At 37.0% G+C, this 13,851-nt stretch overlaps 1 protein-coding gene across 22 annotated transcripts in view; it reads right to left on the bottom strand.

Moving 5' to 3' along the window:
* Pbrm1 (polybromo 1) overlaps positions 1-13,851 on the bottom strand; it is a 94,627-nt gene that overhangs the window by 80,479 nt on the left and 297 nt on the right. For 8 of the 22 annotated variants that reach the window (XM_047530670.1, XM_047530680.1, XM_047530682.1 and 5 more), the window contains exons 2-6: positions 11,080-11,205; positions 9,144-9,296; positions 8,065-8,162; positions 2,755-2,902; positions 1,996-2,139 (exon numbers count right to left, since the gene is read on the bottom strand). In XM_047530670.1, coding sequence (XP_047386626.1) covers positions 1,996-2,139; positions 2,755-2,902; positions 8,065-8,162; positions 9,144-9,296; positions 11,080-11,127 — 591 coding nt within the window. In that variant the 5' untranslated portion in view covers positions 11,128-11,205. Of the gene's footprint in view, positions 1-1,995; positions 2,140-2,754; positions 2,903-8,064; positions 8,163-9,143; positions 9,297-11,079; positions 11,206-11,830; positions 11,897-13,698; positions 13,843-13,851 lie in introns of those variants that run through there. The other 14 variants (XM_047530672.1, XM_047530681.1, XM_047530683.1 and 11 more) reach the window with 8 other exon arrangements.

Genomic DNA, 13,851 nt, shown 5'->3' with positions numbered 1-13,851 from the left:
TTGGTATTTTTGTCCAAGTCCAACAGAAACGCTTTTTTATTTAGTATGGTCAAAGGTACAAAATTATTTTCACAGAGGGCTCCAACAGTCTCTCAAGTCTGGCAATAACAAACACTTGGAAAATATTTAACATATAAGATGTATGATTTGGTCAAAATTTCCAACTACACAAACTCAGAAAACCAAAATGATCCTGCTGAAAGTAAACTGAAATTCCCATGTTTAAGCCATTTATGTCTTGGCTGAACCATGGTATCACAAAGTTTGCTTCAAAGAGGAAGTTTATGTTCTACAATTAAGACTCCTTTCCCCCCATACGCCCTGCTACTCTGGAAACAAGCTGCAGATGACAAATAGAATGAAGTATGTGAATTTATTCATATGATCTTTCCAACAGTCGGGAAAACTCCAAGGAAATCACTGATTGAAAAAGTATAAGCTTGAAAATTCCTTCCCCTTCCATAAAAACCTTAGGCTAAAAAAGTTTGAAAAGCATAAATATAAATGTGCAAGATCCTCCAATTTTTCATCTATTATACAAATAAAATAAAGAAATAAATATAGACAATTTTGTTTTCTGTCTAGAGCTCTAAATGCTGAAGTAAGGCTGGGCCTCAGAAATCAGCCCAAGAAAGCCTAGGTTAAGTTGCTTTTCATGTATACATATCAGAAAGTAAAATTCCAGGGAACCCCTATCATTAACTGCCCTCTATGTAATCACTTAATTTCTTCAAAGAACTTAACACAGGACCTGGCAACTGTATCTTGAGACTCTAAGTAGTAGTTTTGAGAAATTCAGCCATCACTGTTTATTTCTGTGTTGGAGTTTCAGCAAAAGGTCTATCTACGTAACTTATGAAAGAAAGTGGAATACTCTATGTTGTGTTTTTTTACAATTCAGCTGCAGAAAAGAGTTCTAATTCCTCCAACTATGTTTTGTTTTGTTTTCCTTTTCAAATGTCTTCATTAAGCAAATATTTACTGCTATCTACTATGTCAGACATAGTCTTGATGCCAGGAATAGGTGAACAAGATACTACCCTTTGCCAGGCATGGTGACGTATACCTGTAATCCCAGTGGCTTGGGAGGCTGAGGCAGAAGGATCACAAGTTCAAAGCCAGCCTCAGCAAAAGCAAAGAGCTAAGCAACTCAGAAAGACCCTGTCTCTAAATAAAATACAAAATAGGGCTGAGGATGTGGTTCAGTGGTTGAGTGCCTCTGAGTTCAATCCCAGGTACTCCCCCCACCAAAAAAAAAAAAAAAAAAAAAAAAAAAAAAAAAAATGCTATCCTTGATGAGCTACCATTGTTTTGAGGGGAAGACAGAAAATAAACATGTTAACTAATAAGCAAGTTATTTCACACATAGTAATAAAAAGGGAAGACCACAGGAAATAACAACGTGATGATGGGGCAGGTGAGAGTGAAAAGGGGGAATGTATAGCATTTTAGATGGGGGATCAGAAAAGTCCTCTCTTGGTTGACACTATTTTTAACTGACATGAGAATAATAAAAAAGAGCCAATCAAAGGAAGAACCAAATGAAGAACAGAGCAATTACAGAATTCATGAGGTAGGAGTACACCTGACAAGTCCTAACAGGAACCAGTCTAACCCATAAATGCATTTCTAAGGTGATTCTATTGACTCTTTTTTAATCAAAACAAGGCCTACCCTTACATAATGTCTTAATCTAGCAATGCTGGACCAGTCCTCAATAAAACCAAGGTTCTCTTTAAAACTGTGCAGAAAATATGCATTAATGTAAAAGCAATTCATGAAACCAACCATGCATGAAACACACTGTCAGGAAGGTTCAGGATCATTTGAAACTGGAGCTGGGCCCTCTATCTGAATGTCCATTTTATCCAGTTACCCATACAACACAACAGCACAGGAAGTTCAGCTTCCCACAATGGCCCAGAGGGAATCACAGTAGGGGCTCCATCCACCTTCCCACAGCCCATCTATGACTGGTTCCAGTTGCACACTTACTCCTTCAGTCACTGTGCCTTGATTGTCTTGCCCATCTTCATCATCATCTTCATCATCTGCTTCTCCTTTCTGAACAAACTCATTTCTTGTTCGAAGGTACAAATCCCAGAGTTTGCAAGCAGCTTTATATTCAGGAGAATCTGGCTGTATATTAGCAAAGAGAAAAAAAATCACTTTAGTATTTTACTATAAATCAATTGCTACCTTTAAAATACCCTGAAGCAGCACAGGCTAGTATTTTAAGGCACAACTTTGAAAACTCTACTATCACACACTTCAAAATCCTTATGATTAGAAGATAAAAGGGGCTCAAACCCTCTTTTGCAAAACTAAATGGATGGCTATATGGCTTTGTGAATAACTAAAAACTACTGAATTCTACAGTTTAATAGGATGTATAAATACATAAATTACATCTCATTCAAAAATATAGGCTGATAAATTTGATTATATTAAAATAAAAAAACTTCTGTTCACCAGAAGATACTATGAAAATTGGGACATAGGGGTGTAGCTCAGTGGGTGATTGTACAGGGTTCAAGCCCCTACAACCCAAGAGAAAAATGGGCAAAAGACTTGAGCAAGATACTTTTCCAAAGAAACAAGAATGCCTCCTAATCATAAATGTTCAGTCCCTACTAAAAAAGTGAAGTACGAACTCAACCATAAAGAGAAAGCACTACTCACGCCAAACTGATAAATACTAAAAAGTCAGGGAATTATCAAACTGAACACTTTCCAAATTTGATGCTTTCTTACCTTATAATAGGCCTTTGCATTGTTAAAAAGCAGTTGGAAGTCAGCAGTCAGCAGATTAACGTCATCATACTCTTCCATTTTTAGTTTCTGTTGGATTTTCATCAAGTCAATGGGTTGAGAAACCACTTCATAATAGTCTGGCTGATTTCTGTTATAATTTAAATATTTTTTAATGATCTTAATCCAAAGTATAGAAAAAAATAGCTTTCAAAACTATCTAGTAATTTCCAACATTTCAAGTGACAGACCAAATTAGAATCTGACATCAATCTCATTCCCATTATTAGAACAAAAGGGGAAAAACAAAAGCAAGATGCAGATATGCTTTTTAAAAATATATTATTAATATAAAAACCTTTATTAACATCTATGATGGATTTTAATACAATATTTGTTATAAACAAAATATCTAAGGTTTAGGGTACCCAGTCCTAAACCCATGTTAATGGTATCTTCTTATAGATGAAGATGTCTTACCTTTCATGGTGTTCCAAAGTGGCTGGAAAACAGACATATTTCAAAACTCTCTACACTTAAAAAAAGGCTTATCTTTCTGCAGTCAGTGTCCACAAAACCTTTTCTGTCAAGAACTAACAAGTATCTCATATCTATGTTGCTTTAAAATCACTTAAGTTATAGAGGAGAAAGGTGCTTTAAGGAGCTTACCAAGGATAAAAGAATATTAAGATCCAGCTAAACATAACCAGAATGTTTGGGGGGGGGGGGGAAGGTGTGAGAATAATAACCCAAAAATTCAGGATTATATATATCCTGGAGGGCAGGGATAGGTAAGGACACAAAGGAATTTCAAAGACAGTTATGGTGTTAAGTTCCAGGGTAATTCTTCAGGTTTAGGTTCATGGATGTTTATCATTCCTTCTGGATTTTTTTCATACGGTGTTTCACAAAACAAGTAAACTCTGAAAAATGGCTTGGTTTTCTCAATTCTCCCACAGGACTAGGATGTAACTCAGGAATAGAGCACTTGTCTAGAATGTATAGGCCCTGGGTTCAAATCCCAGTTATGGTTAAAAAAATTCTCCCACAGACGTATTTAGCTCCCTTCTAGAAATGTAAGAGATAAGTTGTTACATACAAAGAATTTCATGGTCATTAAGGCTTTAATCTCTCTTGAGACCTTAGTTGACATGTAATAACCTTTTTCATTTTTTAAAATATGAAATATTTCAAATATTTAAAAATTTTTTTTAATATTTTTTTCTATTTAATTTATTTTTATGTGGGGTTGAGGATTGAACCCAGTGCCTCACAAGTGCTAGGCAAGTGTTCTATCACTGAGCCACAACCCCAGTCCATAAATATTCTTTTACTTTTAGTGTATATGCGCGTGCATGTGTGTATTTTGTTGTTTTGTATTTTCTTATTAATCCTTTTTTATTCTGACATAAAAGTTGTAAGAATAATACACAGAACTTTTTTCTAAACCCCCTGAGTCAATTTTAACATGATGTTCCATCACTCCTAATGTTTTATTGCATATTTCCTTCGAAGACCACAATTCAACCATCAAAATCAGAAAATAAACTTTGATACATCTACCCCTCAGACTCTATTCATATTTGTCAGCTGTTCCAAACTTGTCCTTCATAACAAAAGAATCAAGTTCAGAATCACAGGTTGCTTTTAATTATATTTTTTTAGTTTCCTTCATTCTGAAATAGTTCTTCAGTCTTTTGTTGACTTTTAAGATTCTGGTAGTTTTGAAGATTAGAGGCCAGTTACTTTGTAGCGTGTGCCTCCATTTGAATTTTTCTGCTTTTCTGATGATTTAACTCAAGTTATGCTTCTTTAGCATGACAACGACAGAGATGATGTTGCATTCATCTCACTGCATTCTATCAGGTAGCACATGATTTTGTCTTGTCCCACTAATCAGATGAGATTAACTTTGGGCACTTAATTATGATGGTGTCTGCCAGGCTTCTCCACTGACCAACTTATTCTTTCTTGCTTTATACTTCATGGAGAAGTACCTGTAGAACCCCATTCCTCATACTTTCAACTCACTCATTTATTTTAAAATGTCCTTTAGATTCCTTTTACATAGTGAGTTTAAGTCCCTTATGATAATTATTTTGATGCTCAAACTGCACCAGGTTTGGCCAATAGGAATCCCTAAGACAGCTTCTATTATTTTTTTGGTACTAGAGAATGAAACCAGGGGCACTTTAAGTGCTACATCCCTGGAACTTTTAATTTTTCATTTTGAGACAAGGTCTCACTAAGTTCCTGAGGCTGTCCCTGAACTTGTAATCATCTTGCCTTAGCTCCCCAAGTCACTGGGATTACAGGCATGTGTCACCACACCTGGCTTAGGCTTCTATTTTCTTTGTCCTTCTGACAAGTTCTCATCACCGTATGAGCACTTGCTTATTTCCTGGCACAAAATGACGTTCCATACTCGTTTTGTACTTTCTCTGGCCCGGTCCTGGAAATCTGCTATTTTCCAAGGAACTGTGGTTCCTTTCAATGATAAATAGCATTAAAAACAAAAAAATCTGAGGGCTAGGTTGTACTCATTTCTACTAGGGTCAATTGCTGCTCCTAAGTCGTCTCAATAGACAGAGCTAGGGAAAATACATACACTTGTTTATATACCTTGGAAACCATGAATTCACACCAATAGGAACATTTCCAATCCAAACCAGGAGTCATTCCAACCACAATTAAAGTTTAAGCCAGAACACTGAGAAACACTGGCCCTGCTGTGCAAAGTCTGCTCAAGTCCATTTTCCCTTTTAGGTTGATAATGCATTCTAAGCTGCTGCATGGCTACTAAAGACCATAGCCTCTGGCTTCACAAGAGCTAGGTTCTGGCCAACACAAGAATTGAAGTCTGCCAGGTGTGGTGGCACACAACTGTAATCCCAGCAACTTGGGAGGCTGAGGCCGGAGGATCACAAGTTTGAGGCTAGCCTCAACAGCTTAGCAAGGTCCTGTCTCAAAAAATAAAAAGGGCTGGGTGGTAAGCACCCCTGGGTTCAATCCCAGTACCAATATTATTCAATCCCAACACCAATAGTATTCTATTGTCCTGGGATATCTCCCAGAACAACAGAATAAAGAAACATAAGAGATAGGGTTAGGGATAAGGAGTGTGGTAAGAATGAAGGAAAGAAGGACTGTATAGAGGGAAAAGAAGGGTGGGAGGGGTGGGGGGGAAGGGAAAAAAAATAATGAATCAAACATCATTGCCCTATGTAAACGTATGATTACACAAATGGTATGCCTTGACTCCATGTACAAATAGAGAAACAACATGTATCCCATTTGTATACAATAAAAAAAAAAAAAGAAACATAAGAGAAAGAAATTTCTCTCGTTTCAGGCTTTGTTAATTTGGATACCTTTGTACAAGCAACCTAATACACTCATCAGAACTAAGTCTCAAAAACAGATTGACTCAGGAGGCTGACGTAGGAGGATTGCAAGTTCAAGACTAGCCTCAACAACTTAGCAAGGCCCTGAGTTACTTAGCAAGACCCTGTCTCAATAAAAAGGCTGGGAATGTAGCTCAATGGTGAAGCACCCCTAGTTCTATCCCTGGTTTAAGGGGAAAAAAAAAGCAAGCAAGCAGGCAGGCAGCAGAGGGGCATAATTTCTCTACAAAGAGTTTTGAGTGATCCAGTATGATGCTCCTCTAATCATAAGGATTAAGAGCACAGACTTCAGAGTCCGAAAGTCTTAGAGACTGAACTCCGCTTATCTTTTAAAAGTTCTAAGAACTTGTGCAAGCTCCCACCTATAAACTGTGATAATATATCAAAGTTAAATGACATACAGTCTGGAAAGTCTGTGGCATGATGTCTAGAATGTGGTAAACAATGAACGTGGATGAAACTTTATGCTAATTAAATGGCAACGTTTGAAAGACTACTAATGATAAAGTAACTCAAATCAATACCTCATTTTTAAAAAAAGCTCCCCCCAACCCCCCGCAAGCCATAACTAACTTACACGGCATCTATGCACCTGGTGAGAGAGCTCTATCCAGAATACACAGAGAATAACAAAAAACCAAATTCAAAAATGGGCAAGGGATTTGAGTAAGTATTTTTAATCAATATATTATATTAATGTATCTTTTCCAAAGATGCATTAACACCTATAAAAAATAGCTCAATATCTTTAATAATTAGGGAAATGCAAATCAAAACTACAATGATATACTACCTCCCACCCATCAGGAGGGTCACTATTTGAAAAAAAAAAAAAAGGGCAAGGCATGGTGACACACACCTGTAATTCCAGCAACTTGGGAGGCTGAGGCAGAAGGACTACAAGTTCAAGGCTAGTCTCAGCAATTTAGCAAGACTGTGTCTCAAAAATAAAAAATAAAAAGAGCTGAAGGGCTGGGGATGTGGCTCAGTGGTAAAGCACTCCTGGCTTAAATTCTTGGTACCAAAAAAAAAGAGGAGGAGGAAATGAAAATAACAGCCAGGTATCACTTAACCGGGACAGGTTTTGAGTCTGAGAAATCATCTGTTAAAGCATTTGTTGTCACTGCTTGTGAGAATGTAAAATGGCACAGACATCACTGACTACAATATGGGGCTTCTACAAAAAAACTAGGAGAATTACCATATATCCAGCAATCATATTTCTGAATATGTATTTCCAAAAGAATGGAAGGCAGGATATTGAAGGTCTATTTGTACACCTGTGTTCACTGCAGCATTATTCACAAGAGCCATGAGGAATAAGCAACTCTAGAGTCCATTCACAAATGAATAGATAAACAAAATGTGATACACATACACAACGGAATATTACTCAGTCTTAAAAAGGAAACCTGACACATCCTACAATATAGATGAATAGTTGTGAGGGCCTTATGCTGTGAAATAGGCCAATTATAAAAGACAATCGCTGTATGATTCTAAGCATACGAAGTACCTAAAATAGTCAAAATCACACAAATCGGAAGCAAAATGGTGGTTGCCAAGGGGCTGGAAGGCAGGGGAAAGGGAAGTTTTTTAATGGATATAAAGTTTCAGTTTTAAAATATGAAAGAAGTTTTGGAGGTTGGTGAAGAACAATATTAATATACTTGACACTTACTATATACTGAAAAATGGTAAAGGCTATAAAGTTTTTTTTTTTTTTACTAAAATTGAAAAAAATTGATATTTTTAATAAAAAGCCTCACAATATCTCGACAACTAGGACTGAAATTAGCCTTCCCCATCTTTTAAGCCATTCCTTCCAAAGGAAAACTCAATCATCAAACACTTTAAACATGGACCCTGGAGCAAATCCTCCCAGTATACTGATGTACTTCTAACTCACCTTCGCTTTGGTGCCCTAATGAAGAGCTCACAGAGGAGTCTGCCCTGCTCATCCTTATAGTCTCGGATGGTGTTATAGAGTTCATGGCACACGGCGATCTACACATAGGAAGAAGAAAGAAATGATCAGAAAATGAACAGACAACCAGTATAGGTATAAGGATTATCAATTACTCTTCAACAAAAGCACACCCACAAAAGGCAAACAGAGAAGAGGAAGGATAACTCCCCAAATTATCAGACGAGAACCCAAAGGTTTTAGATACTATGGCTGAGTGGAGCTCACCAGTCTCCTTCCTGACCATTTCATTTTTCTTTTCTCTTCCTCTCTTTTCCTTTCTACGTGGTACTAGGAGTTGAACCCAGGGGCTTATTGCATGCTAGGCAAGCACTCTAACACTGGCCTACATGTGCAGCCCTTTTCAAAATTTTATTTTGAGACAGGGTCTCATCAAGTTGCCCAGGACGGCCTCAAATTGGCAATCTTCCTGCCTTGGCCTCCAAAGTAGTTGGTATTATAGGTGTGTGCCACTGCACACAGCACTCCTAGCCTTTTCTCTGTAACCACAACATTCCAAACCCATCCCTGGCCCAGCCCTTCTGCACTGGTCATCCAGCCCCTCTTTATCACAGAAAATCTTCCAGAAGATTCAGACCGAAACAACTCAAACCACCCAAATTTTTCTCCTTAGTACTTATCACTCTTGTGGGCACCTTATTATTATCTGTTCACTTACCTACTTTCTGCTTCTCCTACACTGGAAGCTAACTAAGCTCCATGTGAAAAATGGGCTTGCCTCACATGTAGCTGTAGCCCAACCAGTCAAACAGTACCCATCATATGGCAAGCACTCATTCTATTAAATGAATATATGACATGACATAATGATATTTATTATCTTACAATATTAAATTATCTAATTACCATCAAACTTGTGGCTAAACAAATACTTTTCATAAGAGGAGAGTTAAACGAATTCAAGCCAGAGGAAATGAAGCAGACAGGCATCTCAACTACTTCACCCTAAAAGTTAAGAGTAAGGAGAAGCAGGAACGAACTGTGTGACCCAAGTTACTCACAGGATCTACAGTTGGAAGATTAGAAAGTCTCCTCCTTTTCCTGCTTGGGCCTGGTGTAGGCACAGAATGGTGCCCGTCATCAAAGTCCCCGCTGACACTGCTGGAAGGGGAGGTAGCTCTTCTTCTCTTGGAACCCATGGAATCCAACTTCTTCTATAAGAAATAATTTTCCATGTTCTTATATTTAAATTTTTACTCTGCCAGTAAGTTCCTCAGCTGGCTACCTTCTGTCAAATTTCTGGTTCATTTAGGAGGTTATTTTAGCTACTGTGAAGGAATTTAATTAGTTATAAGTTCTTTTTCTTCTTAAAATCAAAGTCCTGGACCTCACTTTTTTAGCCTCTTCACTTACCAGAATGCTACACTTTTAACTTTGATGACAAAATTCAACAGAAGTATACTCATTTGTATATTACCCATTCTGAATGACTCAACCACTTCTGGCCCCAAATTTACTCTGGAGTTTTCCAATCCACCACATAGTGTATAACAGTGTGGGGCTGGGAAAATAGCTCAGTCAGTACAGTGCTTGCCTGGCCAGCACAAGGCCCTGGGTTTGATCCCCAGCACTGCAAAAAAAAAAAAAAAAAAAAAGTGTATAACAGTGTGTTAGAGGTATTGATCCCTGAGCCCCTGAGACAGCCAGGCAGACCTTGGGTACAGAGGCCCTAATGTCATTCCTCCGTGAGCCAGCAGCCTCATTTGCTTTACTGCGTGCTTTAAAATTATGATTGTTTCCAAGTGGGCCACCATGTGGAAAAGACTAGGAAGTAGTGGCCAAGGCAAATGAGTAGTATAAAATGGAACAAAATAAATAAATAAATAAAATAAGGGGACAGAGGACAATTATCTTTCTAGCATTTTAGATGTATTGAGAAATTAATAACCCAGAAAATGAATCTCCCATTTGTTACAACAGGATCCACAAGATCTACCCTACCCCTGCTAATATGACTTGCCATTTTTGAAGTAGCAAAAATGCAATTTTTTCCTACATTTTATTACTCTTTTGGTAATCTAGACTAATCTCCCTTTCAATTATATGATATATTCTATACCAAAAAAAATTTGAAATCATAGCTTTACTCTAACTTGATGATCTGGAAAAGCACCTCATACATGAGCTTTTAGGTTCAGAAACACATAAATATTTGCTCTCAGTTTTTGACCAACTGCTAAGAAACTAATCTTAACACAAATTTACACATGTATTAATTTGACTATAATACAAGAAATGCAACCACTGAAATGATCTGCTACAGATACAGGGAAAGGCTATCTACCCAAGAAAGTCCTATAATGTTTATACAATTTGGCAACAGTATCAAACAGTATACTGTGATTTCAAAAATCTTTTACTAAAGCTAAAAGAAAAAAAAGATCCCAGTTTCACTCATTAACATTCAATTTCAGGAAATAATGAATGAATAGGAACTGCAGAGCACTGGTTACCAGTAGTATGGAGAGAGAAGCTGGGGATCTTCCAGAAATGGAAAGCAGGAGTACAACAAACAAAAAATCCCGGCAAGCAACAAAGAGACAAGAAGAGTCTCATTTCTTCCTCCAAAGAAGTTCTCCTGGTATTTAAAACAGAACCTACTATGATGATATTCCTTCCTCTAGGTTTCTGTTTATTATACGGGATATTAGTATGAAGTTGGCTAAAAGTGGCTAAAACCTTCCCAAAGCTTAGGCCAAGAAAAATCAAGTTGTGTTGATTTTTGTTCATTTTATAAAAGGCTGATAAACTGGCCTGAATTCTTTAAGTTAAAGAAATTAAGAACCTTTGTAAACAAGTCATGACAAAGACACAGGTGAATTTGATCAATACAGAAGGGACTCTTTATGGAAAGGATAACAAAAATTTAAGAAAGGTGGAAGGGAAAAGGCAAGGAACGACAGAAAAGGAAAAGGGTTTAGATGATCAGTAATTTACCAGCTTTACCAGAGCACAACCAGCGCCTCGAAAAGCCAGTCTCCTCATTATGTCTGAAGGCCAACTGAAGCCAGTGAGAGAAGGCAGGGCTTTAGAAGTGCTGATTCAGTGTTAGTATATTCAAAACTGAAAAAGAACAAGGCAGAAAAAGGGGAAATAGAAAAGAAGGGTCAGAAGAAGTAAAAATGAGTACATACAAAACATTCAAATAGAACTGCTATAGAAAGATAAAGAAAATGAGAAAATAGGCATATCAGTTCTCTCGCACCTATCAAACTGCTGCAAAGATTCAGGCACCAACAGTACCTGACATTTCTTCCATCTTAAAACCAAATGCTTTCATATGTTTAAAGATGTCTCACTGAGATTCCCCTTTACTCACATGGAACGACTGTCAATTCCAGGAATGAAGCATGCCTGCCCAATTGCCCCCTATTCAATAAGAGCAGAGTTCAATCACAGAGCTGGAATGGAGAGTGAACACATGTGGGAGGCTCACATGTGACACCAAGGGTTGGTAAGCTGGAACAAACCGAGAATGGCTCATGTGAGCAGAATATAGAAAAATGCTCCACCATCCCAAAATTCAGAGAAAGACAACTTATTTCTTCCTGAAAGTCCTATCTGTATTGAAAAGACATTACATATGAGTTTAGCACCACATGAGTTTAGTTTTCAACTATTTTGGTAGTTCACAATTACTTTTATAAATAATCCATGAGAATCAAATGACAAAAAAAAGAGTAATTACCATTAAATGTAGTTTAGACAATATCCAAAAATCCTCGAACCATTATTTAGTAAGAAAAAGATGCAACTGAAAAATAATTTTAAAAAAATTTTTTAATCCAAAGAGCACATTTTAGTATATAATTTGAAAGTTTGGTAACAAAGGCAATGTTCTAAGGTGGGAAAAGCAACAGGACCTACACATGAAGATTAAGCGTCCCAGATCTTCCACCTCTAAATTATGTTTGATGTTGCCTGAGTCACAACCTCTCATATCTGTTTCATCTCTTACGTGAGAATACTAAAGTGTTTGGGTGTGTGTGTGTATACATATATAAATAATATATACAAATATATATGTATATGCATATATCTCTATCCCTTGGATTGCTGGGACATGAAAAGACCATATATACATAAAATCACCTTGAAACTTCAAAGCTCAACTATAGGACTACATGGTCTGGGGGCACAAGAGCAGGTTCTCCTTTATTTTTGTAACCCTGTCCTACAGAATAGCATTGAGTATAGGTTGGATGCTCAATTTACCTTTCTAATAAAGGTATTTAAAGTGGTGCTTAAGCATGATCTTTAAAATAAAAGTTTATTTGCATAGTTTAAAAAGGTCGTAAGCATCTCTTCAGAAATTCTTTTTTCATGAATAGGAAAGAAACAGATCCTGGAGTTAATTCCAGGTTTTAAGATGGCCTTGTTTACAGTTACAAGTCCAAAAGTCTTACTACCAAGGATAATTTATAGTGGGCGGTAAAGAACGTAGTGTATATCTGGGAAAATATTAACTCAGTATAGTCAAATAGTGTATTTGATAGTTTATAAAACTTTCACTATTCTCCTGTGTTTCTAGTACTTTAGTCTTTAGTACTGTAACACATGCCTAACACAAAATCTTGAAAAACAAAAGTCTCAAAGGTAAAAACCTAAAACACCCACAATTCTCCTACTGAGAAAACCACCCTTCTTATTAGCATTCAGAGCTATTTGTATTTATCTATGCCTTAGTTACATATTTTTAAACAAAAGTGTTAACCATATAAATTATTTTTCAGCCTATGTTTTAAATTAGAATATTCTTCAAAGTCAACATTCTTCCTTGTAATATTTGATGGCTTGATCACAGCTATTATATAAACAAACTACAATTTGTTTATCTTGGAGATTTTGGTAAAGTATTGTTATTTGAGGTATTTTATACACTCCTAAAATCAAAGAAAGTGGTGAAGGCCCTTCCATTCACCCACACACACATTTGTTACTGTTTTAATCTAAAACACTTCTTAAAAAGATACTTTCCAATCTTCCATTTTGGATCTTAAAATTCAAAATATGGTCAATGTGTAAACAATTACTAAAGCAAAAATTATACTCCTCTGTCTTGAATCCAATTTACTTCCAAATCATATTTCAGAAAAAGACTACGACTAAATAAAAAAGAAAGAAAAAATATCTAGAAATATTTTTAAGGAGTACAGGTTAAAATGTTTTACCCCAACATATGCTTTTGTAGTTAAGAATTTCTACATTCACTCTAGTATGTATTTCTCATTTGTAAAAAGCCAACATTACTTTCTTATAATAACACAACTATGCTTCCCTTTCAGAAAGTAATGAAAACTTTGAGATGGGAAAATATTTTAAAACCTGCAAATATAGTTTCCAAAACCTCGATTCTTTCTGGTGTTGCAGATGAGAAGCTCAAATATCCGGCCTTTACATAAAGGTAAGTCCCACTAATAAAAGTACACGGTCTGAACAATCATACAAGAAAAGTCATTAGGAGAGTTTGTGTCGAACCGTCAAGACACAACAACAAAAAAAAGAGGCCCTGAGAGGCGGAGAAAATGAAGGACTTTCCCGACCTGTCACTCGTACCGGGGACTAAGGAAAACGTTGACAGCTTTGAAGCTGCCTGGCGACGAGCGGGAAAGAGGGGCGCGGGTAGTTTCCGGGCAGTGGCGCGCCTTTGTCCGGGCCGGCAGGTGCGGCAGGGCTGCTGGGCCCGTCCGGAGGCCCGCCGCCGCGCCC

The sequence above is a fragment of the Sciurus carolinensis genome, chromosome 17 (genome assembly GCF_902686445.1).
Source record: "Sciurus carolinensis chromosome 17, mSciCar1.2, whole genome shotgun sequence".
Classification (NCBI taxonomy): domain Eukaryota; kingdom Metazoa; phylum Chordata; class Mammalia; order Rodentia; family Sciuridae; genus Sciurus; species Sciurus carolinensis.
Note: the sequence above shows the minus strand (reverse complement) of the source record. Positions and strands in the feature narration are given on the sequence as shown.